Source organism: Oncorhynchus mykiss, chromosome 17, assembly GCF_057628025.1.
Source record: "Oncorhynchus mykiss isolate SJ-2025 chromosome 17, ASM5762802v1, whole genome shotgun sequence".
NCBI lineage: Eukaryota > Metazoa > Chordata > Actinopteri > Salmoniformes > Salmonidae > Oncorhynchus > Oncorhynchus mykiss.
In genome coordinates this window covers 65,959,172-65,985,926 of record NC_143038.1, presented here as the reverse complement: position 1 = coordinate 65,985,926, position 26,755 = coordinate 65,959,172, and the positions used below count along the sequence as shown (strand labels likewise).

The 26,755-nt window shown below is 42.4% G+C and overlaps 1 protein-coding gene across 14 annotated transcripts in view; it reads right to left on the bottom strand.

Moving 5' to 3' along the window:
- LOC110493275 (neuron navigator 1) overlaps nt 1–26,755 on the bottom strand; it is a 175,874-nt gene that overhangs the window by 99,061 nt on the left and 50,058 nt on the right. For 11 of the 14 annotated variants that reach the window (XM_090206331.1, XM_090206334.1, XM_090206332.1 and 8 more), the window contains exons 2-3: nt 20,160–20,977; nt 19,777–19,865 (exon numbers count right to left, since the gene is read on the bottom strand). In XM_090206331.1, the coding sequence (XP_090062457.1) occupies nt 19,777–19,865; nt 20,160–20,971 (901 nt within the window). In that variant the 5' untranslated portion in view covers nt 20,972–20,977. Of the gene's footprint in view, nt 1–3,815; nt 5,017–19,776; nt 19,866–20,159; nt 20,978–26,755 lie in introns of those variants that run through there. The other 3 variants (XM_036950761.2, XM_036950763.2, XM_090206342.1) reach the window with 3 other exon arrangements.

The following is a 26,755-nucleotide window of genomic DNA, read 5'->3' as shown; positions in this document are numbered from 1 at the left end:
TATCTCTTTGAGGGCATGGCAGATTTACGCCCCCTTTGGAGAAATTGGGTACCCCTAGTAAACTGAAAAAAAAAATGTCAAAAATTGCTAATATATGCATATAATAATTATTATTGGATAGAAAACACTCTAAAGCTTCTAAAACCGTTGGAATTATGTCTGTAAGTATAGCAGAACTCACAGGGCATGCATTCTTCCAAACTAGTTTTTGTGGTCATGAAAGTTGGAGCAACTTTGACGTCATCGCCCCCACCCTTCCCGACCACTTATGGATCTGGGGACACTTTCCATCTCTTCCACTAGATGTCCTCTTTCTGTAGAGCGTTCAATCGTTCAAATCGCGCGAGAATTGGCCCTATGGGAGTGATTTGAGTAAGTGCCGCGAGAAAAAAACTTGTGCGTTAGGGCGCGAATTGGTCACAGCCATTCCTTTGTTCCAGCACTCCTGGGAAGAGCAAACGATGCCCGGTTGAATTGAAATTTGTTTTGTGTGTTAAAAACATCATAAAGCTTGCTTCTGCACTTAGTTTGACCTGTTTAGTCGACATATAATATGTAATTTTGAAGTTTTGATGCGCAACGTTTCCGGACCAGAGGACATTTTGGGTGCATTTCAGCTGATGTTATTAGCTGTAGCTAATACAAAGACGCAAGACTTGAAACCAAACGATGTATTGGGTAAGTATGAACCCTTCCAGAACATTCTGAACGAAGACCATCGAAGGTAAGGGAATATTTATGCTTAAATCTGTGTTTCTGTTGACTCCAACATTACGGAGAAATGTAGCTTATATCTGAGCGCCGTCTCAGCAAATTGAATAGTGTGCGATTTCTGTAACGTTAAAAATAAATGTACCAAAGCGGTTGCATAAAGAAGCAGTGTATCTTTCTAACTATATGTAGAACATGTATATTTAGCCAAAGTTTATGATGTCTAGTTACGTTATCTTGCCGAGCTACCTAGATTTCCTGCGGGCATTTTTGAGTAATTTCTGAAAATGAGCACATTGTAAATGGACATTTATGGATATACATGGCATATTATTGAAAAAAAAAATGTACTGTGTAACATGTCCTATTACTGTCATCTGATGAAGATTTTCAAAAGGTTAGTGAGCGATTTATTTTTTAATCCTGCTTTTATAATTTTATATTTTCTGGGACAAAATGGCTGCCGCTTGTCTTGGTTTCGGTGGTGGTCTAATATAAATATGTGGTGTGTTTTCGCCGTAAAACATTTAAAAAATCTGACATGCTGGGTAGATGAACAAGGTGTTTATCTTTCATTTGAGCTATTGGACTTGTTAATGTGTGGAGGTTAAATATTTCTAAGAATATTTTTGCGTTCCATGCGCCACGGTTTGAGCTGAACGGGGGGGGAGGTGTTCCTCTAGGGGAACTCCTCGCATCAACAGGTTTTAAGTAAGGAATTAGGCACTGTCCCATGTTTACTATGGTATGTATTGTAGACTGCACAATAGCCTAACAAACAAATAAATACATTTCGTTAATAAAATAATGATAAAAAAAACTCTTTCAAAATGAAAATGTTTATTTAGTTATGGATCCGTAATGAATTACTATGGGAATAAATATCACTGATCTACAGAAATATTGTAACAAAGTTGTCTAATGAAGGTAAACTATTTAGAATCCTCCAATCCTGTAGCCTTCTCTCAACCGTCACGTTGTACAGCGCCATATTTTCCATTCCATCCTAATGGAAACCGTGAGGGTTTTGTTTTTCATTTTTCTCTGAATAGAAACACCATAATATTATTCAAATTAATTAAGCCAAATTTCTTAAAATCAATCCCATATACTATGTTATTATAAAAAAGGATTTAAATTCTCTGGTAATGCCAATAAGGAATACTATCAAATGCTTCTCAAAGATGCCCTCTGGTGGTCAAACTATCAATAACTTGCAGTAACAGAAAAAATGGCTGACAATTAAATGACTTGCCACAGAATGCTGCGGCAACACACAAGGTGTGCCGCAGTATGACCCAACTTTTAAAGGAGGAATTTAAAACTTGCACAGGACAGTTCACAGAATTGTCCATTTTGAGAAACTTTGCCAATGTATTAATTACTACATTTAGCTAACGTTAGATAGCTAATCCAGAGATTCTTACCTTTGCTTCAATTCGGCAGTCTCGTCCAGATCATCATGGCATTTTGTAGTTTCTTTTGATAGCCCCATTAGCACATTAGAAGCAAATATATTGATAAAACTGACCTTGTCCTAGAGAGATTTACACGGTTATGAAGAATTTACGCAAGGGGAAATCTGTACGAAATGCAGCCCTTATTTTAAGTGTTTCTAAAATCCCTTATGGGAAAAATTTATGGTGGAAAAATTATTGGAACCATTTCACTGTTTGACTGCTTTATGGGTATTATGACTCATACTGTGGAACTCTATGTGGCCGTCTATAGAAATTGTCATTCTGGGCCTTGTTTCAGTTAAACTGCAGTATCGAAGCAAGACTTTAGGAACAGTAGAAACCGTGCTTCTAGACTGGATCCCTGATCCCTTGGGGTGTGGTACTTGAAATTGGCAATCTAATAAAGCCAGCGGCACAATTTAAAATGAGGTCAACAATTCAGCAGCTGATTCACAAACTAGAGTACAGTGGGATGTAGGACAGTCAGAGGAAGACAACAAGGTTTGAGTTGGATATTTGGTTCTTGGTCTTAAGCTAAAACTGATGTGCTCTTGTTTCTGATCAATGTCAAAGTCAATTAACTCAACACACTAATCAAATGTACTCATTTGGGATAATGAGATGCAAAGCCAGAGGCCAATAAATATATTTCAAAGGAAGCAATCCAGTGATCAACATATACCTCTGGTCAGTATAAAACCTGTCAGAAACATTACACTGCACTGTATGTTTCAGAAAAATAAAGCTATTCTGTTCAAAATGTGCTGTATTCAGTCAATGACATTTACACATTATATCATGCTACTCTATCTTCTTTATACACCTGGTTGAAAACAAAGAGCTTGTAGATTTACTGAGATACCTAGAGTACCAGAGAAGCCCAGCCACTCCTGGCTATTTTACTTCCCATATAGACAGTGTGGGCACCATCTGTCAATGGCCACGGATGAATGGGGCTGGAAGGAGTCTAAATATGTCTCACAGGGAACTTAAAATCAATTCAATATGGCTCAGTTTATTTCCCAGGTCCTATTTTCTGGAACCATTCACATATATCTCTACATGGAGCATAAAGAGAGCTGCAGGATCACTGAGGGCCTAGCTGGTTGGTCAACCCACTGCAGCAGACTAGAGCTGAGACGGAATAGATCTCAGGAAACAACCTTATACACACAATCAATGACATCATGCTTCACACGCCAGAGAACAGCCCGTAGGATATTAGAAACAATAACCTAAACGCAAACAATGGAGGTATTGTCCACCACCACCTGCAGTAACTGATCAAAACCCCCATGCTTCACAATAATCAGGATACGGCTTTAAAACAAAATGCCAAATCTGGGGCAGCATTCAAGAGAAAGCTTTTCAAGTGCATACAATACGAACACTGCGAGACGGTATACAACCCCTGGAGTTCATCTCAATCGATACCCAGCAAGATTAGCTCCATTCAGGGACAATGAGGACTGCAGTAGCAAGCAGGTGTTAGTGACAGCTGTAGTAAGGGGGCGTGCTGATGGGGAGAGGCATCGAGAGGAGAGAGGGGCGTTTTTGTTTTGTGCTGTAGAGAGCAACAGACACACAGCCAGGTTCGACAGGCAGGTAGAGGTCTGCAGGAGAGAAAAAGTTGGTTTTACTCACCCAGCATCTGGCTGAAGAGAAGCTGCTCCAGGTCACCCAGGACAGTCACTACCAGCTCTGGATCCACCTTGAGGAAGGAGGATTGGCTCCCATCCCCTTGGCTCTTGGCCTCTGACTCCACAGAAGCTCCCACTGCCTGCTTCTTGCTGGCAGCCTTGGCCTTGCTGGAGAGAATCTCATCATCAGATTTTCCGTCCTCAGGGGCTTTACTCAGGGGCTTCACCTCTGCATACGGCGCCCGGGGGATCCGGCTCTGACTGGGTCTGACCAGACCAGAAGGAGCCGCCAATGGGCTGAAGGTTTTGGGTTTGCCCTGGAAGAGAGAGTGCTCTGACTTGGAGAGGTTGCGTGAGAGTGGCGCGCCCCCTCGTCCGCCACCGCCACCCCCTCCTGCCAGCTTGGGCTTGCCTGCCTTGAGGGGTCCTGCTCCAGGCTTGGCCATGTCATCACACCACTTGGGCTCGTAGAGGTGTATCTTTTTCTCTGCATCGGTGAGCACGGCCAGGTTGGTCATGGACCTCTGCTTGCGGAGTGAGGAGGACACTGGAAGCCGCCCCTCAGAGCTACCTGCACGGTACACCCTCAGTTCCCCTCGTTGGGCGCTCTGGGGCACCCCTGACTTGCCCCTCTTGGCTGCCATGCCAACAGCTTTGCCCTCGGCTTGGCCGTACGTTTTGGTGCTTTCCGCCCTTTCCGCCCTTTCCATCTTTAAATCTCCTTCTCTGCCTCCTTTCACGCTACTTCTGAGCATGCCTCCTGCATGAGAGCATTTCAAAAAGCATCAGCAAGGAGAGAGAAAAATAGACTTCCTTTCAGTCCCCTTATCCTTTCAGGAGAAAACAAGAAAAGGCTAACAAGGCACAGTCCTTGGATCTTTGCTCTTCTTTGCAGATAGATTATTCATTTTTTCCTCTCCTCATTCCCTCTGCCTCTCTCTGTCCGCCTGACAGACTGCTGCAGCAGCTGTTGCAGTGCTGCCCAGGCTCTCCTTTCTATTCTTTCTTTCCCTGTCCTCTCTCTCTCTCTCTCTCTCTCTCTCTCTTTCTCTCTCTCTCTCTCTCTCTGTCCTCCCTGGCTCTGTTTTCTACTCCTCCTTTCAGCAGTCCCTCCTGCCGCTGAAGCGCACAACAGCAGAATGACAATAGCACCAGACGCAACCACAATCCCTCCTCCTTCCTCTGCCTGTCATCTATCCTCCTCCTCCTCCTCCTCCTCCTCCTCCTCCTACCCCCTTTCTCCATCCCTCCTCCCTTACTCCTCCTCTGTTGCATTTAAAGATGCTTCGCTCTGCCTCAGCAGAATGTGTGAAATGTAAGGGGGTGATGAGAAATGATAAACATGACATTTTTTAAAACTGGACAGCATTATTTTGATCACAGGCTTGTTATCACATGCTCTCGTCTCTCTCTCTAACCCTTTGTTCTTCCCACCTCCCTTTCTTCAGGCACGTTCTTCGCACACACAATTATGCATGATTTACTGGTGTGGAAATGTGGAAATGGTGAGGAAATCTGTGTCCAAAAGCTCTCAACAACTGGAACATCCAGCTTATCTGTTTATCCTGTCTGAGCTGCCTTATTGCCTAACCCTTGTTTTAATCAAAATAAATCATATATTTAAATCTACTGAGTGTTATCAGCTTTTTACTTAAATGGAACACTAGTCTAATTATGTTTCTATGATATAATAGCAATGCTGTCCGATAGGTTTCACAGTGCATCACTATCACATCAGTATGTCCCATACTGTACCAACATCATGTGTAAGTCATCATTGAATATGGACATTACCTGCTTATTCACAAAACAAATTGAATAAATAGATTGATAATATTACGCATGTATCAAAAATGATTGATGGTAAACAAACTAAACAACGTGCTGATATTTTGGCAGCTGTATACAGTATGGAGGTTTTCAAGTCAGGTCCTCTTTCACTACACAGTACAGTATACAGTATACACTATACACTATACAGTATCCCGCCTGGATGAGTGTAAATGGGTCTCAGCAGTGTGAAAGAGGACACACCCTATACCATGAGGCAGCACTTCATTTTACACTACAGAAATAACTAGGTAATGGCGTGGTAAAATGGTAATTACACAGTTAACCTGTTAATTACTTGTTTGTTTCTCCGGGATTCAATAAAATAAGCACAACTCGGCACAATCTGATTCAACAATATCCAATTGAATATCAGGTACATATCAGAGGTAATACTATAAGATGTGTTAGCACACTTTGGAAAGAAATGCAGGCAGCATAAGCACTAAACCCAGGGAACAGCATCCAAACCAGACTCTCTTAGTATGCAAGTTAAGTATAGCACTGCAATTACTCAACCAGCATAATTACTGTCTGTTTCATCCCCTCCCCTTAGATCATGTGTACTTTCATTTACTCTGAATGCTATTTTAGCTCCACTAATTGTGCTTCTCGATTATTTAATTAATGTATTTATTTTGTCTTGAGACAGATCTCTAAAATAGATATTTCGAATAGCATAATTTGTATGAATAGTGAATAAATAAAATAACACGGAGTGATGAGCTCTTTTAAGACCCTCCCTTACTGCAGCCTCTTTAATGATATTCCACACGCACACATATCTCTCAAGAGAACTCTGCAATGCTCCACAGCACATGTATGCACCATGGAAAATGAGGGCCGCTTCACCAGCCAGGAGGCTTTCTGATCACACATGCCCCGATTCATTAGCCTCTCCATGTTCTATAACAGTAACATAGTACAATATATTTGGCATACATACTCATGATTCTTTTTGCAGACATATGTATGTCTATAGTATGTGTGTATGATGACTCTTCACAATTGTACTTCTAGTGTTTGAGAAATCAAGGAAGCATTTCTAGGTTGTGCTCAATTGTTCTTATCCAGGATAACCAATCAACTACTGGTAAAAACACTGCATGACCTGGTTTTCTTTCCTTTGATGCAACTGACCAGTTTGTTACAATGCCTTGAGGGCCCTTTCCCACTCTGCTCTCCCACTGTGCCTACACGCTCCACTGGCCTGATATGTGGGTCCCGGGGCGCCTGGGGTTCTTCTGAGACCCATGAAGTCATTTGATGGGTCTTAGCGAGGTGGCCTGAAAACAATGTAACGTCTTGTTCTGGCTCGTCAAAAGCAATACCCCCACGCTCCAGTCCATTGATGATGACCTCACTCCTCACTCCCAAGCTGCTCTGACAAGCTTGGTTCCTGTTGTGTAGACATTGTGCATGGGACTAAGTTGATTACCACATTTTGAAAGTATTTTTTGTGTGAACATATTTGTAATATGTAGATGAAAGAAAATGCAATTACATCAAGTCCTTTCAGCAACACTGGTGCATAACCAACATATGAACTGTGCAAGAGTCCTCATAAAGAGAAAGTTAGCACCTAAAAGTAGCTTACAAAAGACCCCAAAAACGATTATGACGCAGCTAGCTAATTATACGGCTAAGTAATTTCCTGATTGTTCTGGACATTGTAACATGTCTGAGTGCTGGGCTAATGAACTAAGACATTGTAACATATCTGAGTGCTGGGTTAATGAACTAAGACGGTGCTTAGAAAACTTTTTATAATCCCATACCCCTTCAATCATTCAACCTCCAGCTGTGTACCCCCTATAGCACCAGGGTCAGCGCACTCTCAAATGTTGTTTTCTGCCATCATTGTAAGCCTGCCACACACACACACTATAAGATATATTTATTAAACATAAGAATGAGTGTGAGTTTTTCTCACAACCCGGCTCGTGGGAAGTGACCAAGTGCTCTTATAGGACCAGGGCACAAATAATATAATAACAATCAATAATGTTGCTCTTTATTTTGCCATCTTACATATTAAACCTTATTTGAATAACTCACAACAGGTTAATGAGAAGAGTGTGCTTGAAATAATTCACATAACTCTGCAATGTTGGGTTGTATTGGAGAGAGTCTCAGTCTTAAATAATTTTCCAAACACAGTCTGTGGCTGTATTTCGTTTTCCTGCTAGTGAGGGACGAGAATCCACTCTCACATAGGTACGTGGTTGCAAAGGGCATCACTGTCTTAACAGTGCTATTTTTCAAGGCAAGAAACTCTGAGCACCGCCCTATCCCGAAATCTGGCAGTGGCTTCTGATTAAATTTTCACAAAACCGCTTGTTGCAATTTCAATGAGGCTCTCTTGTTCAGATATCGGTAAGTGGACTGGAGGCAGGGCATGAACGGGAAAGGGGTTTCGGGAAAGTACCTGCGTAATTGCACACCCAGCTCACTCAGGTGCTTTGCTATTTTACATTTGACATTGTCCGTAAGTTTGAGTTCATTTGCACACAAAAAATCATACAATGATGGAAAGACCTGTGTTGTCCTTGTTAATGCAGACAGAAAAGAGCTCCAACTTCTTAATCATAGCCTCAATTTTGTCCCGCACATTGAATAGATTTGTGGAGAGTATCTGTAATCCTAGATTCACATCAATCAGGCGAGAAAAAACATTGCCCAGATAGGCCAGTCATGTGAGAAACTCGTCACCATGCAAGCGGCAGACAAGTGATAATTATTGTCAGTAAAGAAAACTTTAAGCTCATCTCTCAATGAAAAAAAAATGTGCCAATACTTCTTGATAACCAGCGCACTTCTGTATGTTGTAAAAATACACGAGAGTTCAGGGGCCTTGCTTTAACAAACTTAACATTTTTAATTGTAGTGTCCAAAACATATTTCAAACTCTCAGGCTTTCCCTTGGCAGCAAGAGCCTCTGGGTGGATGCTGCAGTGTACGCAAGTGGCGTCGGGAGCAACTGCTTGCAAGCATGTTACCACTCCACTAAGTCTCCTTGTCATGGATTTTGCCCCATCAGTACAGATACCAACACATCTTGACCACCAAAGTCCATTTGATGTCACAAAGCTGTCCAGTACTTTAAAAATATCCTCTCCTGTTGTGTTGTTTTCCAGTGATTTGCAGAAGAGGATGTCTTCCTTAATTGACCCCCCATAAACGTAATGGACATATACCAGGAGCTGTGCCAGGCCCGCCACGTCTGTTGACTCATCCAGCTGTAACGCATAGAATTCACTGGCTTGTATGCAAAACAGTAATTGTTTCAAAACATCTCCTGCCATGTCACTGATGCGTCATGAAATCATGTTGTTTGATGAAGTCATGATCTGTGTGTGTTTTTTTGGCCTTTCCCCCCAGCATTGCCCCAGCCATATCCGTGGCAGCAGGAAGAATGAAGTGCTTCACAATAGTATGGGGCTTGCCTGTCCTAGTCACTCGGTAGCTCACAATATAAGACGCTTCTAGCCCCTTCTTATTAATGGTGTCTGTTGCTTTTATCTTACTACTCGAAAGTTGTCTTAATTCTCGCTCAAAAAACTCCTGTGGCTTATTTTTAAAATTGGCATGTTTTGTTTCTAAATGTCTGCGCAAGAGTGAAGGTTTCTTGCGAGAGAGTAACGGTTAATTTGATTGGATGTTAATCATTTGACTAGGCTAGCTGTATTTGAAATTGTGTTGTTATTTTGCTGAACAGTAGATGGCTTAATGTTATACTTGGCAGTGAAACATGACTATTCAGGCGCTAGAAAAAGCTCACCCAAATGTATAGCCCCGTTGGAAAATATAAATGGACTGTTTGACTGTTTATTTAAAAAAAAATAGATATATACGTATATATATATTTTTTTAAAATTGTGAATCACATTTTTATTTGGCCTACCCCCAACGGCATTGCGCTTACCCCAGTTTGGGAATACTTGAACTAGGACATTGTAACATATCTGAGTGCTGGGTTAATGTACTAGGACATTGTAACATATCTGATATGTTACAATGTCCTAGTACATTAACCCAGCACTCAGATGTTACAATGTCCTAGTTCTGTTACAATGTCCTACTACATTAACCCAGCACTCAGATATGTGAGTGCTAGGTTAATGTACTAGGACATTGTAACAGAACTAGGACATTGTAACATATCTGAGTGCTGGTTTAATGTACTTGGACATTTTTAACATACAGTGCCTTGCAAAAGTATTCATCCCCCTTGGCATTTTTCCTATTTTGTTGCATTACAACCTGTAATTTAAATAGATTTTTATTTGGATTTCATGTAATGGTTATACACAAAATAGTCCAAATTGGTGAAGTGAAATGAAAAAAATAAAAAATACAAAAAACGGTTGAGGTGGTGCGTGCATATGTATTCACCCCCTTTACTATGAAGCCCCTAAATAAGATCTGGTGCAATAAATTACCTTCAGAAGTCACAACATGTGTTAAATAAAGTCCACGTGTGTGCAATCTAAGTGTCACATGATCTGTCACATGATCTTAGTATATATACACCTGTTCCGAACAGCCCCAAAGTCTGCAACACCACAAAGCAAGGGACACCACCAAGCGAGCGGCACCATGAAGACCAAGAGCTCTCCAAACAGGTCAGGGACAAAGTTGTGGGGAAGTACAGATCGGGGTTGGGTTATAAAAAAAATATCTGAAACTTTGAACATCACACAGAGCACCATTAAATCCATTATTAAAAAATTTAAAGAATATTGCACCACAACAAACTTGCCAAGAGAGGGCCGCTCACCAAAACTCACAGACCAGGCAAGGAGGGCATTAATCAGAGGCAACAAAGAGACCAAAGATAACCCTGAAGGAGCTGCAAAGCTCCACAGCTAAGATTGGAGTATCTGTCCACACTTTAAGCCGTACACTTCACAGAGCTGAGCTTCACAGAAGAGTCACCAGAAAAAAGCCATTGCTTAAAGAGAAAAATAAGCAAACACATTTTGTGCTCGCCAAAAAGCATTTGGGAGACTCCCCAAACACATGGAATAAGATCCTCTGTTCAGATGAGACTAAAATGTAGTTATTTGTCCATCAAGGAAAATAATGTCTGGCGCAAACTCAACACCTCTTATCACCCCGAGAATACCATCCCCACAGTGAAGCATGGTGGTGGCAGCATCATGCTGTGTGGATGTTTTTCATTGGCAGGGACTGGGAAACTGGTCAGAATTGAAGGAATGATGGATGGAGCAAAATACAGGGAAATGATTGAGGGAAACCTGATTCAGTCTTCCAGAGATTTGAGACTGGGATGGAGGTTCACCTTCTAGCAGGACAATGACCCTAAGCTTACTGCTAAAGAAACACATGAGTGGTTTAAGGGGAACCATTTAAATGTCTTGGAATGGCCTAGTCAAATCCCAGACCTCAATCTGTGGTATGACTTAAAGATTGCTGTACACCAGAGGAACCCATCCGACTTGAAGGAGCTGGAGCAGTTTTGCCTTGAAGAATGGGCAAAAATCCCAGATGCTGGAAATGCCAAGCTTATAGAGACATACCCCAAGAGATTTGAAGCTGTAATTGCTGCAATAGGTGGCTCTACAAAGTATTGACTTTGGGAGGGTGAATAATTATGCACGTTTTCATTTTTTTTTTTGTCTTATTCTTGTTTGTTTCACAAGAAAAAATCGTCAAAGTGGTAGACATGTTGTGTAAATCAAATGATACAAACCCCCCCAAAATACATTTTAATTCCAGGTTGTAAGACATAAAAAAATGAAAAATGCCAAGGGGAGTGAATACTTTCGCAAGCCACTGTATCTGAGTGCTGGATTAATGCACTAGGACATTGTAACATATCTGAATGCTGGGTTAAAAACTTATTTGGGATCGGTGTCCCATCCGGGTTGAGTTAAAGAAGGCTAATGCGATTAGCATGAGGTTGTAAGTAACAAGAACCTTTACCAGGACGTAGACATATCTGATATTGGCAGAAAACTTAAATTCTTGTTAATCTAACTGCACTGTCCAATTTACATTAGCTATTACAGTGAAATAATACATTGCTATTGTTTGAGGAGAGTGCACAGTTTTGAAAATAAAAAGTTATTAATAAATGAGGAACATTTGGGCAGTCTTGATACAACATTTTGAACAGAAATGCAGTGGTTCATTGGATCAGTCTAAAACTTTGCACATACACTGCTGCCATCTAGTGGCCAAAATCTAAATTGCACCTGGGCATGAATAATACATTATGGCCTTTCAAATATGATGGTACAAAGAAAATATAAAATAACCGTTGTTTTTTAATTTGTATTTTCTTTTACCAGATCTATTGTGTTCTCCTACATTACTTTCACATTTCCACAAACTTCAAAGTTTTTCCTTTCACATGGTACCAAGAATATGCATTATCCTTGCTTCATTGCCTGAGTTACAGGCATTTAGATTTGGGTATGTCATTTTAGGCAAAAATTGAAAAAAAGGGATGGATACTTAAGAGGACATTGGAGCTCATATCTGAGTGCTGGGTTAATGTACTGGGACATTGTAAGATATCTGAGTGCTGCGCTGTTGGACTAGGACATTGTAACATATCTGAGGACTGGGTTATTGAACTAGGACATTGTAACATATCTGAGTGCTAGGAGGGAGACACCCTTCCTCAGGAGAGGCCAGGGTGGACCAGCATCCAGAATCCAGCCGCTGCTTTCCCACACATCTGGAGACTAATCTGACTCTACGATTGACCAGCTGTGTGTGTGTGTGTGTGTGTGTGTGTGTGTGTGTGTGTGTGTGTGTGTGTGTGTGTGTGTAAGTAAGTAAGTAAAGAGGCTATGGGCTGGACAGCTCCACAGCTGCCAGTGAACTGGAGAGTCTGTGTAATTATTCTGTGACGGCTAAGCTGCTGTGGCAAAACCATGATGATGTTGCAACATATCAAAGATACAAAGGAACGTTCTTGCCCAGTGTGTGTGTGTGTGTGTGTGTGTGTGTGTGTGTGTGTGTGTGTGTGTGTGTGTGTGTGTGTGTGTGTGTGTGTGTGTGTGTGTGTGTGTGTGTGTGTGTGTGTGTGTGTGTGTGTGTGTGTGTGTGTGTGTGTGTGGTGTCAAAGAAAAGCAGAAGGATCCTTGATGTCCTACCATAAAAATACAACTCCTTTCAAAGATTAATGAAATCATTGTGCTGAGTGGAATGTGAGCCCCAGGGTCCAGGATATTGTAAAAACCTGAATAGTAATGTGAGTGCATTTTCTTCTCCCAACTTTCCCCATATGCTGAATATTAGTATATTCCTGCTGAGCTCAATATTCTGGAGACCTGTAGAGGAAGGACGATGAAAACTACTAAGTCATCTTGCACGTTTCAAGTCTCACCAAAGTGATTATCTTTCTTCCTGTTTTTAACCCGGGAGTGTTTTGTGTGCTGTCATAGAAATAATACTATTATATTGTTCCTGGACATACCACCATCAATTTCAAAATGTTCACAGGTTTTGTTTGCAAAATGGCTGCCATAGATCAGCTGGTTTAACCTGGTGGTAAGGGTAGGCAACAACACATCTGCCACACTGATCCTCAGTCCTCTCCTGTACTCCCTGTTCACCCACGACTGAGTGGTCAAGCATGACTCCAACACCATCTTTATGTTTCCTGACGACAAGGATGAGAAGGCCTATAGGGAGGAGGTCAGAGACCTGGCGGTGTGGTGCCAGGACAACAACCTCTCCCTCAATGTGAGCAAGACAAAGGAGATGATCGAGGACTATAGGAAAAGGAAGGCCAAACAGGCCCCCATTAACATCGACGGGGCTGTAGTGGCGAGAGTTTCAAGTTCCTTGGTACCGGTACCCCGTTTATATAACCTTGTTATTGTTATCTAATGTTATTTACTTACTTATTTACTTGCATTTTTTTTTACTTTAGTTTATTTTGCAAATATTTTCAATTTCTACTGTTTCTTGTTGGTTAAGGGCTTGTAAGTAAGCATTTCACGGTAAGGTTGTATTCGGCACGTGACAAATAAAATTTGATTTGATGAAGCTACACACTGATTACACTTATGAAGCCACATACTGATTACACTGACGAAGCCACACAGAGAACATTCTCATTATGGAATAAACATATATCCTCTCAATAGAGAGCGGACCTCTCTTTACCCCTTTATCAATACTGTCTAAGACACAGTGATCGGTTGGAAGAGACCCCAGGGCTGTCCTGAGGGGATGTGAGGCACTCTCTGACAGGAGGCGAAAGTGCGTTCCAGATCAAATCACTGGGTCCCTCAGTCCTGCATCTGTCCATTCGGCCCTAAAGACCACTCAACCTCCCACCACCCTCTACTATGGGAATATAGTGAGGGGCCATCACCCTCTCTCAGAGGAATACAGTGAGGGGCCACCACAGCCTCTCTCAGAGGAATATAGTGAAGGGCCACCCACAGCCTCTCCCAGAGGAATACAGTGAGGGGCCACCACAGCCTCTCCCAGAGGAATATAGTGAGGGGCCACCACAGCCTCTCTCAGAGGAATATAGTGAAGGGCCACCCACAGCCTCTCCCAGAGGAATACAGTGAGGGGCCACCACAGCCTCTCCCAGGAATACAGTGAGAGGCCACCACAGCCTCTCCCAGAGGAATATAGTGAGGGGCCACCACAGCCTCTCTCAGGAATACAGTGAGGGGCCATCACGCTCTCTTAGAGGAATACAGCGAGGGGCCACCACAGCCTCTCTCAGGAATGCAGTGAGGGGCCACCACAGCCTCTCCCAGAGGAATATAGTGAGGGGCCACCACAGCCTCTCTCGGGAATACAGTGAGGGGCCACCACAGCCTCTCCCAGAGGAATACAGTGAGGGGCCACCACAGCCTCTCCCAGAGGAATATAGTGAGGGGCCACCACAGCCTCTCTCAGAGGAATATAGTGAGGGGCCACCACAGCCTCTCTCAGGAATACAGTGAGGGGCCATCACCCACTCTTAGAGGAATACAGTGAGGGGCCACCACAGCCTCTCCCAGAGGAATATAGTGAGGAGCCACCACAGCCTCTCTCAGGAATACAGTGAGGGGCCACCACAAACTCTCCCAGAGGAATATAGTGAGGGGCCACCACAGCATCTCTCTGAAGAATATAGAGAGGGGCCACCACAGCCTCTCCCAGAAGAATATAGTGAGGGGCCACCACAGCTTCTCCCAGAAGAATATATTGAGGGGCCGCTACAGCCTCTCCCAGAAGAATATAGTGAGGGGCCATCACAGCCTCTCTCGGTTATTACCATAATTAAGAGACACTTTAAAAAGTAGACTTTATAACTACTCAGAAGGCTTTTATAACTACTTACAAGGCTTTTATAACTACTTACAAGGCTTTTATAGTAAAAGTGGTTTTCTGAGTTCCTTTTCTCATTATCTGCACGCTGGGTGTTCCTAAAGAGTACTAATCAGGGCAACACTTAGACCCCTTTCTCTCCATTACAGGCTCAGAGTGACTTTCGTATTCTCCTTTCATATTCTCCTCTTACTGTAGGTCCATGTTAGTTAAACTGTAGGTTGACATTGTGGTTTGTTGTAGACAGGGATGTTTGCAAATTGATATTTTTGCAGAATGACTATTCCAATGTCCAATCCTCATGTCCCCCAGCAGTCTGAAAACTTGGTACTAAACATTTTCACAGACATGTCACTGTGAAATTAATCGCTATGTTCCTATTCAACTCAATTCATTTGAAGATGCAAAACATATACATTCTCTGGTAAGAATAAAACAGACAATAGAGTTTACAGTTAAGATCTTCAAATGGCTTTTTAAACAGTTTTGACATACATTTCACGGCAAGTGTACTCCCGAGATGTAGAAACATTTTGGAAACCGTCGTATCCTGTATGGGTTTTAAGATTGATTTTGACAGGCGGGAAAAGATATTTTCCCACATGTGCGTTTACGAAAAATGGTATTTATATAACAGCAGCAGTGAGATGCAGTTGTGACAAACTGCTGGAGGAGATTCTAGGTCTTGATGTATAAAACAGGTGGGGAGTAATGAAGTGTTTACTGTACTGTATGTTGGCAGTCACTGTAGTGAGAACTAGTGAAAGGGGCGGTGCCTACTAACACTGGAATACTATAACAACCAGTACATATTTGCGTGGCATGCTGTCCTTTCTACTGAAAAACAACTGCTTGTCAATATGTCCTAATTTGCTGTGTTGCCATGACTGACAAAAATAGTGTGATCTGTTAGCAAAATAAAAGATAGGGTGTGATCTGTTTGCAAAATAAAAGATAGGGTGTGATCTGTTTGCAAAATAAAAGATAGGGTGTGATCTGTTTGCAAAATAAAAGATAGGGTGTGATCTGTTTGCAAAATAAAAGATAGGGTGTGATCTGTTAGCAAAATAAAAGATAGGGTGTGATCTGTTAGCAAAATAAACGATTGTGTGTGATCTGTTAGTACAATAAATGATAGGGTGTCATCTGTGATATAAAGTAGCTTACCATGGTTGAATCATCTGATAAAAACTCTTAAGCATTGTCCCCTTTTTTTACATTTTCGCCTAAAATGACATACCCAATTCTAACTGCCTGTAGCTCAGGCAATGAAGCAAGGATGTGCTTATTCTTGGTACCATTTGAAAGGAAACACTTTGAAGTTTGTGGAAATGTGAAAGGAATGTAGGATAATATGACACATTAGATCTGATAAAAGATAAGAAAAATAAAGAAAAATGTTTTTTTTTTTTTTTTAATTTTATCATTATCTTTGAAATGCAAGAGAAAGGCCATAATGTATTATTCTAGCCCAGCTGCAATTTAGATCTTGGCCACTAGATCGCAGCAGTGCATGTGCAAAGGTTCAGACTGATCCAATGAACCATTGCATTTCTGTTCAAAATATTGCATCAAGTCTGCCCAAATGTGCCTCATTTGTTTTTTAATACATTTTCATGTTCAAAACTGTGCATTTTCCTCAAACAATAGAATGGTATTCTTTCACTGTAATAGCTACTGTAAATTGGACAGTGAAGTTAGATTAACAAGAATATAAGCTTTCTGCCAATATCAAATCAAATCAAATCAAATGTTATTTGTCACATACTTCTAGTTCCGACAATGCAGTAATAACCAACGAGTTATCTAGCTAACAATTCCAAAACTACTACTTTATACACACAAGTGTAAAGGGATAAAGAATATGTACATAAAGATATATGAATGAGTGATGGTACAGAGCGGCATAGGCAAGATGCAGTAGATGGTATCGAGTACAGTATATACATATGAGATGAGTATGTAAACAAAGTGGCATAGTTTAAAGTGGCTAGTGATACATGTATTACATAAAGATGCATATATGATGATATGATATAGAGTACAGTATATACGTATACATATGAGATAAATAATGTAGGGTATGTAAACATTATATTAAGTAGAATTGTTTAATTAAAGTGGCTAGTGATATATTTTACATATATTCCCATCAATTCCCATTATTAAAGTGGCTGGAGTTGAGTCAGTGTGTTGGCAGCAGCCACTCAATGTTAGTGGTGGCTGTTTAACAGTCTGATGGCCTTGAGATAGAAGCTGTTTTTCAGTCTCTCGGTCCAAGCTTTGATGCACCTGTACTGACCTCGCCTTCTGGAAGATAGCGGGGTGAACAGGCAGTGGCTCGTGTGGTTGTTGTCCTTGATGATCTTTATGGCCTTCCTGTGACATCGGGTGGTGTAGGTGTCCTGGAGGGCATGTAGTTTGCCTCCAGTGATGCGTTGTGCAGACCTCACTACCCTCTGGAGAGCCTTACGGTTGTGGGCGGAGCAGTTGCCGTACCAGGCGGTGATACAGCCCGACAGGATGCTCTCGATTGTGCATCTGTAGAAGTTTGTGAGTGCTTTTGGTGACAAGCCAAATTTCTTCAGCCTCCTGAGGTTGAAGAGGCGCTGCTGCGCCTTCTTCACGATGCTGTCTGTGTGGGTGGACCAATTCAGTTTGTCTGTGATGTGTACGCCGAGGAACTTAAAACTTACTACCCTCTCCACTACTGTTCCATCGATGTGGATAGGGGGGTGTTCCCTCTGCTGTTTCCTGAAGTCCACAATCATCTCCTTAGTTTTGTTGACGTTGAGTGTGAGGTTATTTTCCTGACACCACACTCCGAGGGCCCTCACCTCCTCCCTGTAGGCCGTCTCGTCGTTGTTGGTAATCAAGCCTATCACTGTTGTGTCGTCCGCAAACTTGATGATTGAGTTGGAAGCGTGCATGGCCACGCAGTCGTGGGTGAACAGGGAGTACAGGAGAGGGCTCAGAACGCACCCTTGTGGGGCCCCAGTGTTGAGGATCAGCGGGGTGGAGATGTTGTTACCTACCCTCACCACCTGGGGGCGGCCCGTCAGGAAGTCCAGTACCCAGTTGCACAGGGCGGGGTCGAGACCCAGGGTCTCGAGCTTGATGACGAGCTTGGAGGGCACTATGGTGTTAAATGCCGAGCTGTAGTCGATGAACAGCATTCTCACGTGGGTATTCCTCTTGTCCAGATGGGTTAGGGCAGTGTGCAGTGTGGTTGAGATTGCATCGTCTATGGACCTATTTGGGCGGTAAGCAAATTGGAGTGGGTCTAGGGTGTCAGGTAGGGTGGAGGTGGTCCTTGACTAGTCTCTCAAAGCATTTCATGATGACGGAAGTGAGTGCTACGGGGCGGTAGTCGTTTATCTCAGTCACCTTAGCTTTCTTGGGAACAGGAACAATGGTGGCCCTCTTGAAGCATGTGGGAACAGCAGACTGGGATAGGGGTTGATTGAATATGTCCGTAAACACACCAGCCAGCTGGTCTGCGCATGCTCTGAGGGCGCGGCCGGGGATGCCGTCTGGGCCTGCAGCCTTGCGAGGGTTAACACGTTTAAATGTTTTACTCACCTCGGCTGCAGTGAAGGAGAGTTTGCATGTTTTGGTTGCGGGCCGTGTCAGTGGCACTGTATTGTCCTCAAAGCGGGCAAAAAAGTTATTTAGTCTGCCTGGGAGCAAGACATCCTGGTCCGTGACTGGGCTGGTTTTCTTTTTGTAATCCGTGATTGACTGTAGACCCTGCCACATACCTCTTGTGTCTGAGCCGTTGAATCGCGAATTGCGATTCTACTTTGTCTCAATATCAGAAATGTCTATGTCCTGGTAAATCCTGGTTAAATGTTCTTGTTACTTACAACCTCATGCTAATCACATTACCCTACCGCTCAACCGTCCCGCAGGGCACCCACCAATCCTGAAGAAGTTTTAAAACATGGTCAGGGGACAGAATTGATCCTAACCATAGAGTGAAATGTGAATAGATTTCTGTTGAAAATGAACATGGAAAAACAACATTATTGGACAGCATAGTTGGAAACAATCCCACCACCTGCATCCTGCGAAATCCCAATTCAACCCGTGATCACAAGCAACAACAAAAAAGATTGTCTAGAAACATTTTCCAATTGTTTTATGTTTCCTCAAGGATACCAGAGTACAATTAACCATACTTTCTACTATTCCTGGTATATGCAAAATCATGACCAAATGTAAGGCTGTACATGTGGCCTTGATGCCTCAGATGAGAGCTCCAGATTAGAGCGGATTCATACACTGTATATACAAAAGTATGTGGACACCCCTTGAAATTTGTGGAGACACACTATTCTCAGAAGAGTGGAGGCTGTTATAGCAGCAAAGTGGTGACCAACTCCATCTTAATGACCCTGATTTTGGAATTAGATATTTGACAAGCAGATGTCTACATACTTTTTGCCAGTTTGTCAGGACGGATTTAGACAGATAAGTGGCTGAAAACGACTACAAATACCCATAAAGCCTGCTCAGATAACCTACTACAGCAGGCGGACTGGATTTGGTACCAAACCCTGGATCTGGAGATTTGTGTAACACCTTAATCACATTGATGTAGGACTGGGGCAGTAAACCCTATAACATATTTTCATTGAATAGGTTAAAAAGAATGTCTACAAGATGTTTAATGGAAGTCGAACCGAATGTGGTATCCAAAACCAGTTTGTTCTTCAATCCTCAAGCAGTAATATACTTTGTCGTTGAGTTAAGTAGGCCAACCCTAATACTAGTACTGTACAGTGAATGTGGCGAGACAACGAGTGAATGTGACTCACCCAGGTCGTCACAGCACACCTCCATGGAGTCAGAGGAGCAGTCACTCAGGTCCTCCAGAGAAGAGGCATCATCATCCTGGACATTCAACCTACACGCACAGCATGACCATCAATTTGCACCACCATACAATTCAGGGACATTCATATAATACATTTTTACACTACAATATTTTGTACTGAATAGCCTATATAATAATGTATTCCCACTAGGCACCTGGTTGACTCAACGTTGTTTCCATGTCATTTCAATTATATTATACTGAACCAAGTGGGACAGATGTTGAATTGACATCTGTTTACAGTGGATTGTCTTAAACATATTCCAGACATACTCCCAGTGAGTACACATTAAAATAGAGCTGATGCTATCAGTGTACCCTCACCTGAACCTGAAAGGTGCCACAGTGGCCATGTTACTACGGGCTGGCTCACTCCCTCTGCGTGGCACACTGACTGTCTGCCTGGTACCACCACCACTACTCTGGCTCAGATGGGACGCTCTATGTTTGTTGGTGGACATGTCTTTTTTAGGAGCGATCATGCCATGGCAGGAGAGGTTCCTCGGCTCCCTCTGCTCCTGACGGGTGGTCATCAACACAGCGCTGATCAGATTCCCATTCCCTGCTTTAGTGTTGGAGAGCCTGCTTTGGCCTGAGTGGAGATCACCACCTGAGAGCTTCGACAGGGCATCCTGCGCATCTCCATTGTCGTCCAGACGGCTGTGGCGAACCCCACCTGAGGCCCAGTTCCCATTGGCATTTCTCCTGGTGTGAAGTTCTCGAAAAGACTTCTGGGATAGAGCATTGCTGCTGCGGAGGTCCAGGGTGTCCTTGGAGCGTGGTGGTGGTGTCTGTCTCTTGGGGACCTGGGGGCTGCTGTAGGCTGACCGGCTGATGGTGCCTCTCTCTGGGGCATAGGAGACTCTGGAGGAGGAGCCAGTGGGACAGATACCACCCCTCAAAGCTGCACCACTCAGCAGCTCGTTTGAAAAGGATGAAGATGATGAAGAGTAGGAGGGATGCATTTTGGTGCTGAGTTGAAACTGTGCTGTGGGGTTAGATAGGGCGCTGCCCCCCTGATGTTTGGGGTCCAGTTTGGAGAGGGGGGTTATCCTCTGGGGAAGGGGGATACCAGAGACCAGACCTGAGCTTGGTTGGGCCTGGGATATGGTCTTGATGTTCACGCCGCCGCTCATGGTTTTCTGAAAGAAAAATAATTTAAAAAATGACATGATGCTCTTCATATTTCATATTTCAGCCTTTGTTTACATGTGGATAAGACCAAGTGAAAGTCTCCAAACTATTACCATGCTACAATTGATTGATTCTAAATGGTTGCCTTTTTCATGGTGTTTTCTTGACTACAAATGTCGGATCTTCATTTAATCCCTTTCAAATCAAAGCAATTTTTGTTGATCACATGCTTTGATAACAACAGGCGTAGTTTCACTAACAGTGAAATGCTTACTTACGGGCCCTTCCCAACAATGCAGAGAGAAAGAAAAATGAGAAATAATAGAAAAGCAAATGAATAAAAGTCATAATAAATACACAATGAGTAACACACGCGGTACCAGTACCGAGTCGATATGCAGGGGTACGAGGAAATTAGTTAGAGTTAGAGTTAGAGTTAGATATGTACATACAACTAAGATTAAAGTGACAGATAATTTAGTCCCAGGAGGAAAATAATCCTGCGTTAGGTGTTTGTATACAATGCAGTTTTCTTTTCTTTTACTTATTTTTTCAATTTAACCTTTATTTAACTAGGCAAGTCAGTTAAGAACAAATTCTTATTTACAATGCCGGCCTACACTGGCTGTCACTGGCAGTACCGTGCCTTCTGTAGGCTACGTGCAAGCTACAAAGAGCCTTGTGCGAATTCATATGTGGATTATAAGAAATTGACATATATGTAAGGGGTAAATGTTTTTGTTATGTTTTTTTTTAATCAATTGTTTTATTATATGTTGAAGGCAAGCAATAGGCAGAATAAATTATTTTGGTTGCCTCAGTGCCTATGTGGTCATGCGGTTAAAAGCCATTGACCCCAGAGTCGACATAGCTTCGAATTCGTCCCACTGCCCTTTGACTCATGGATGAATGCAATCGGAACAACGTTTTATAACAGGCAAGCATTCTGTACAGTAGAAATCAAGTATTTCCTTGTTCAACACGGCAAATCTACTCTGGCAATTTACCAGATACCTTTTATGAATGGTAACTAATGTTGGTGTAGCCTACTGTTATTATTTGATTTGTTATCTATTTATGTTATCCAAAAGTGTCTGGTATGGTCATTTCTTATCAGAATCAGGGGTAAAATGTCCCTGGACTGTCCATATTTGAAATGCGTAAATAATTCAGGTCAATCGGGGGATTGAGTTATTTGTTACAGAAGGGCGTGGGTCAGAATTGAACTCACACCGACATTGTAAGCCTATATGTGCACTCTGAAGGCAGTGTTCCTAACTGCTAGACCGACCCCAGGCCACTATTGAACTACATTTTGACCCTAGTATACACTTGACACTTGTCGTAGCCTAGAGGAGACCAATATCAATCTTGTGTTATTAAGCTATATAAAACCATGGCTGTTGATATGTATGGCTGCATTTCAGATACATTTTTGAGCATTTGAAGGGTGTAGAACTAGGACCTAGGCCTATAGCGTTTTAGCGAGAGAGAACATTATTTTGATAGCAAGCCCAGATCACACTGACTTGACTGCCTTCGCGTGGAGAGGAAGAGAACTGCTCATTTTCAGTCAACTCACGAGGCTCATTTCAATTTCCTGATGCAGCAGGTAAATTCTCTGCGACAACAGAGGGATTATGTTAAGATCTGACATCTGTCCTTCCTGAATATCAAATATCAGTAGCTAGGTTACTGAACATATCATATGGACTCAATCAGAAACAAATTGAGGGGTGTTGTAGAGCTCCATGTGTGTGGTCCTGCTTCGTGGGAGACTGGGGAGAACACGTGCATGTGTTTATCTTATACAAAATATACTGTGGATCATATTCTTGCAAGCCGTAGGAGACGGAAAATGGAATGCTTCTTGTGACATTTGTTCTACACTATACTGGACAACAGGTGTACCTACCAGTCTGTCTGTCTGACACACAGAGAAAGAGAGTGGGTTACTGTCTACAGATTCACTGTATGTGCTGTCAAATATGATTTCAACAGAGGCTCGGGAATGCGTGGGGACGTGGGTACTTGTATTGAGTGTCATGAAAGTCACGTCAAATAAAATAGAATTGTGTTAATATTTTAATTCTCATTATTTCGGTTGGAGCAGCTTTGCCACAAACATATTCCATCATTCCCCTTTTCCCTCCAGTGAACTGCATGCTGGGAGAGTCAGTGACAGACTGACATCGTTACTGACTGACATCATTTGGCACACGCAGCAGGACTGCTGGCCCTTTAAGGTAGTGCCAGAGCACCCCACCCCTCCCCAACTCACAGTCTGGTCATGTCCCTGGTTCATGCTACATCTTAAAATCTATTTGTATAGGTTGCGTACACATATTTAGCAGATGTTATTGAAGGTGTAGAGAAATGCTTGTGTTCCTAGCTCCAGCAGTGCAGTAATATCTAACAATTCACAACGATACACACATATCTAAAAGTAAAATAATGGAATTAAGAAATATATAAATATTAGGACGAGCAATGTCGGAGTCCGGAGTATAAAAATATATATGTGATGGGATGTACATTATAGACATTATGGACTCCACCCTGTGCTACGGTAACCATGGCCTCCCCATCAACACCCAGCCCCTGTCTACCACCCTCATATCAAAACAAAAGAAAACAGCAGCATCTTTGTCGTGGGGGACTTGTTGACATGTTCTGCTGCAGCTGCACAGTAGATCGCCAGAGGCAATCACTATAAGATACTCAATGTAATATATAATTGGACCTGTAGTTAATTTAGTCCTATTTGCCCTCCTGCACAACACATGGCTCCGTGTCTCTGTTCCAGATGACCCATTCAGTAATCATCGGAGTGGAGATAAACACAACAGGCCAGTGCCTTGAACAACCTGGAGGTACGGCTAGTAAGGCCTGCATTTACACATGTAATGTAGGCATAGTAGGAGAGCAGCAGATGTTACCACACGCACACACTGTATGAACTAATGCATGTGGACATGCACGCACACACACACACACACACACACACAGAAACTCACAGGTACAGACACACACACACAGAAACTCACACACACGCACGTACACACACACCACACAAACACACACATTGATGAACATGAATAGATTTGACATTAATGACAATGGAGTGACTGGGTGGTTCGAGCCCTGAATGCTGATTGGCTAACAGCCGCGGTATATCAGACCGTATACCACTGGTATGACAAAACATGTATTTTTACTGCTCTAATTACATTGGTAACCAGTTTATAATAGCAAGAAGGCACCTCTGGGGTTTGTGAAATATGGCTAATATACCACGGCTAAGGGTTGTATCCAGACACTCCACATTGCGTTGCGCATAAGAACAGCCTGTAGCTGTGGTACATTGGCCATATACCACACCTCCTCGGGCCTTATTGATTAAACATACACTGCTAGCCGTCTGCTGGTTTGGTTTAAACTAGTCAACGTGATAGTGTTTGTTTATCAACATTTACGAACCCACTGTACCTCTGAATCTTGCCACAGATTATTATGACATCCAGTAGAATGCAGCCCATATCTACAGAGCACACCACACACCAAGATGTTAGATTGACAAGATGTCTCCTGTTAGGACACACAGAGACCTAGAACCAGACAGGAGTGGAGTAATCACAAAGAGACCTAGAACCAGACAGGAGTGGAGTAATCACAAAGAGACCTAGAACCAGACAGGAGTGGACTAATCACAAAGAGACCTAGAACCAGACAGGAGTGGACTAATCGCAAAGAGATCTAGAACCAGACAGGAGTGGAGTAATCACAAAGAGACGTAGAACCAGACAGGAGTGGAGTAAAAAGAGAAAGGACTATTTTTGCCATAATACTAGACTTACATGTGTAAAATTGTAAAACAGTAATATGAATCTGTTCTGAAAAGGCTTGACAGACTTAAATAGAGAGGACGGTTATTTTCTTACCGAACTGCAGATATCCTCTTTCACGCAAAGCCAGGATAATTCCACTGTAAGTCCGAAGCAGTCGTGCATATGTCAGTGTTCCATACCAACTGCTAACCACTGCAATGGGATAAACCTATGATGAAGACTACAATTGAAGAGCCACATGCTGCGTTGGAGAGAGTGTGTGAGTGGGGGTCAGAGGATGCTGTACACAAAACGAGCCAATGGAAGAGCTAAAAAGGAGGATTAAATGTATTGTAACAGGATGTTTGTAACCTCTCTCTTTTTCTCTCTTATTTAATCTCTCTGTCACACATACATTCCACACACATGTCACACCAACCCACACACACACACACTGACATGCACACACACATACACATGAGCGTGCTCATACACAAGCGTACATGCACATGAGCACACACATGCATGCACGCACGCATGCCCACACACACACACACACACACTCACACACACACACACACACACACACACATACACACACACATACACACAGTGACTCATATTTTTTGTGTGACATCATGCCAAGCTGCAGAGGCGGCATGCTCATAGCGTGTACAGGGGCACGTGCCCCCTCAGATTTGTCATGTAAAAATCAACTATTTATTTTAGATTTTTGTTGTTGTTGTTTTTCTCTGTAATACAACTAGGCACTAGCAATTGTATGAAGTTGTCTTTAGCTAGCCCAGATAGGATCCCAATCTCCCGACCTCATAACTAGCTACCAAGAAGCCCTCTTCAGGCTAATCTAAATGTTCTGCCTAAAATACAAAAAGGCTAAATTCATTTTTAATTGCTAGTTGCAGAGCCCTTACCCTACAGGGCCGAGTCTTACTATCCAAAGTTGAGGGCATTTCAAGTTTAGTACAGCCTGCACACTTATGCATTATCTCTTTATGTTGAACCTGAGTCTTGTAATGCCATTGATTCACTCTTGTTTCAATTCCGAGGGAAAAACTCACCTGAATAGTCAAATGTGAAAAGAAAACCTGTTGTTAGGGGATGTTCAAATTGTGGTTTTAATGTGCTGGATTTACAAACAATCAATCATCTTTAAATTGAACTAGATTGAACATTGTGAAATTACAAATAGCTCTTTATATACAGCAATAAACAGATTTTGTGCTCTCAAATCAGTGTGATTACTAACATTCTTCATTTACAATATGGTCAAACTGAATTGTTGATAATGGAAAAGGTGGGAATGTTGTTCCCTTGTCATATACATTTCTACATTTACTTTCAATATAGCATTAAACATAGCTTTCCAGATGGCATCCGCGATGCAAATATTGGGTGGCGACTAAAACAGCCTGGTCAAATCTGGGTCCCAAGGCCAAACTATTTGAGAACCACTGCACTACAGCTGACCACTACACTCTTAGAAAATAAGGTACTGTCTAGAACTTAAAAGGGTTCTCCGGCTGTCCCCATAGGAGGACCTTTTGAAGAACCATTGTTGGTTCTAGGTCGATCTCTTTTGTTTCCAAGTATAACTGTTTTAGGTTCCATGTAGAACCCTTTTCACAGAGGGTTCTACATGGAACCCAAAATGGTTCTACCTAGAACAAAAAAGGGGTTTTCCTGGAATCCAAAATGGTTATTCTATGGGGACAGCTGAAGAACCCTTTTGGAACCCTTTTTTCTAAGAGTGTAGGAAGAAGGAGAACAAGCTTTATATAACAGTCTCGTCCTCATATATCTGTTAAATTTAGATCAGAGTCCCAGATTCCACATTTCCACTGCCACTTCCTGTGCTGTGTGTTCTGGGTCTGTCAGAATGGAGCTTATCAGACAGGGGCAGAAACAGGGGGGCAGAAACAGGGGGGCAGAATCAGGGGG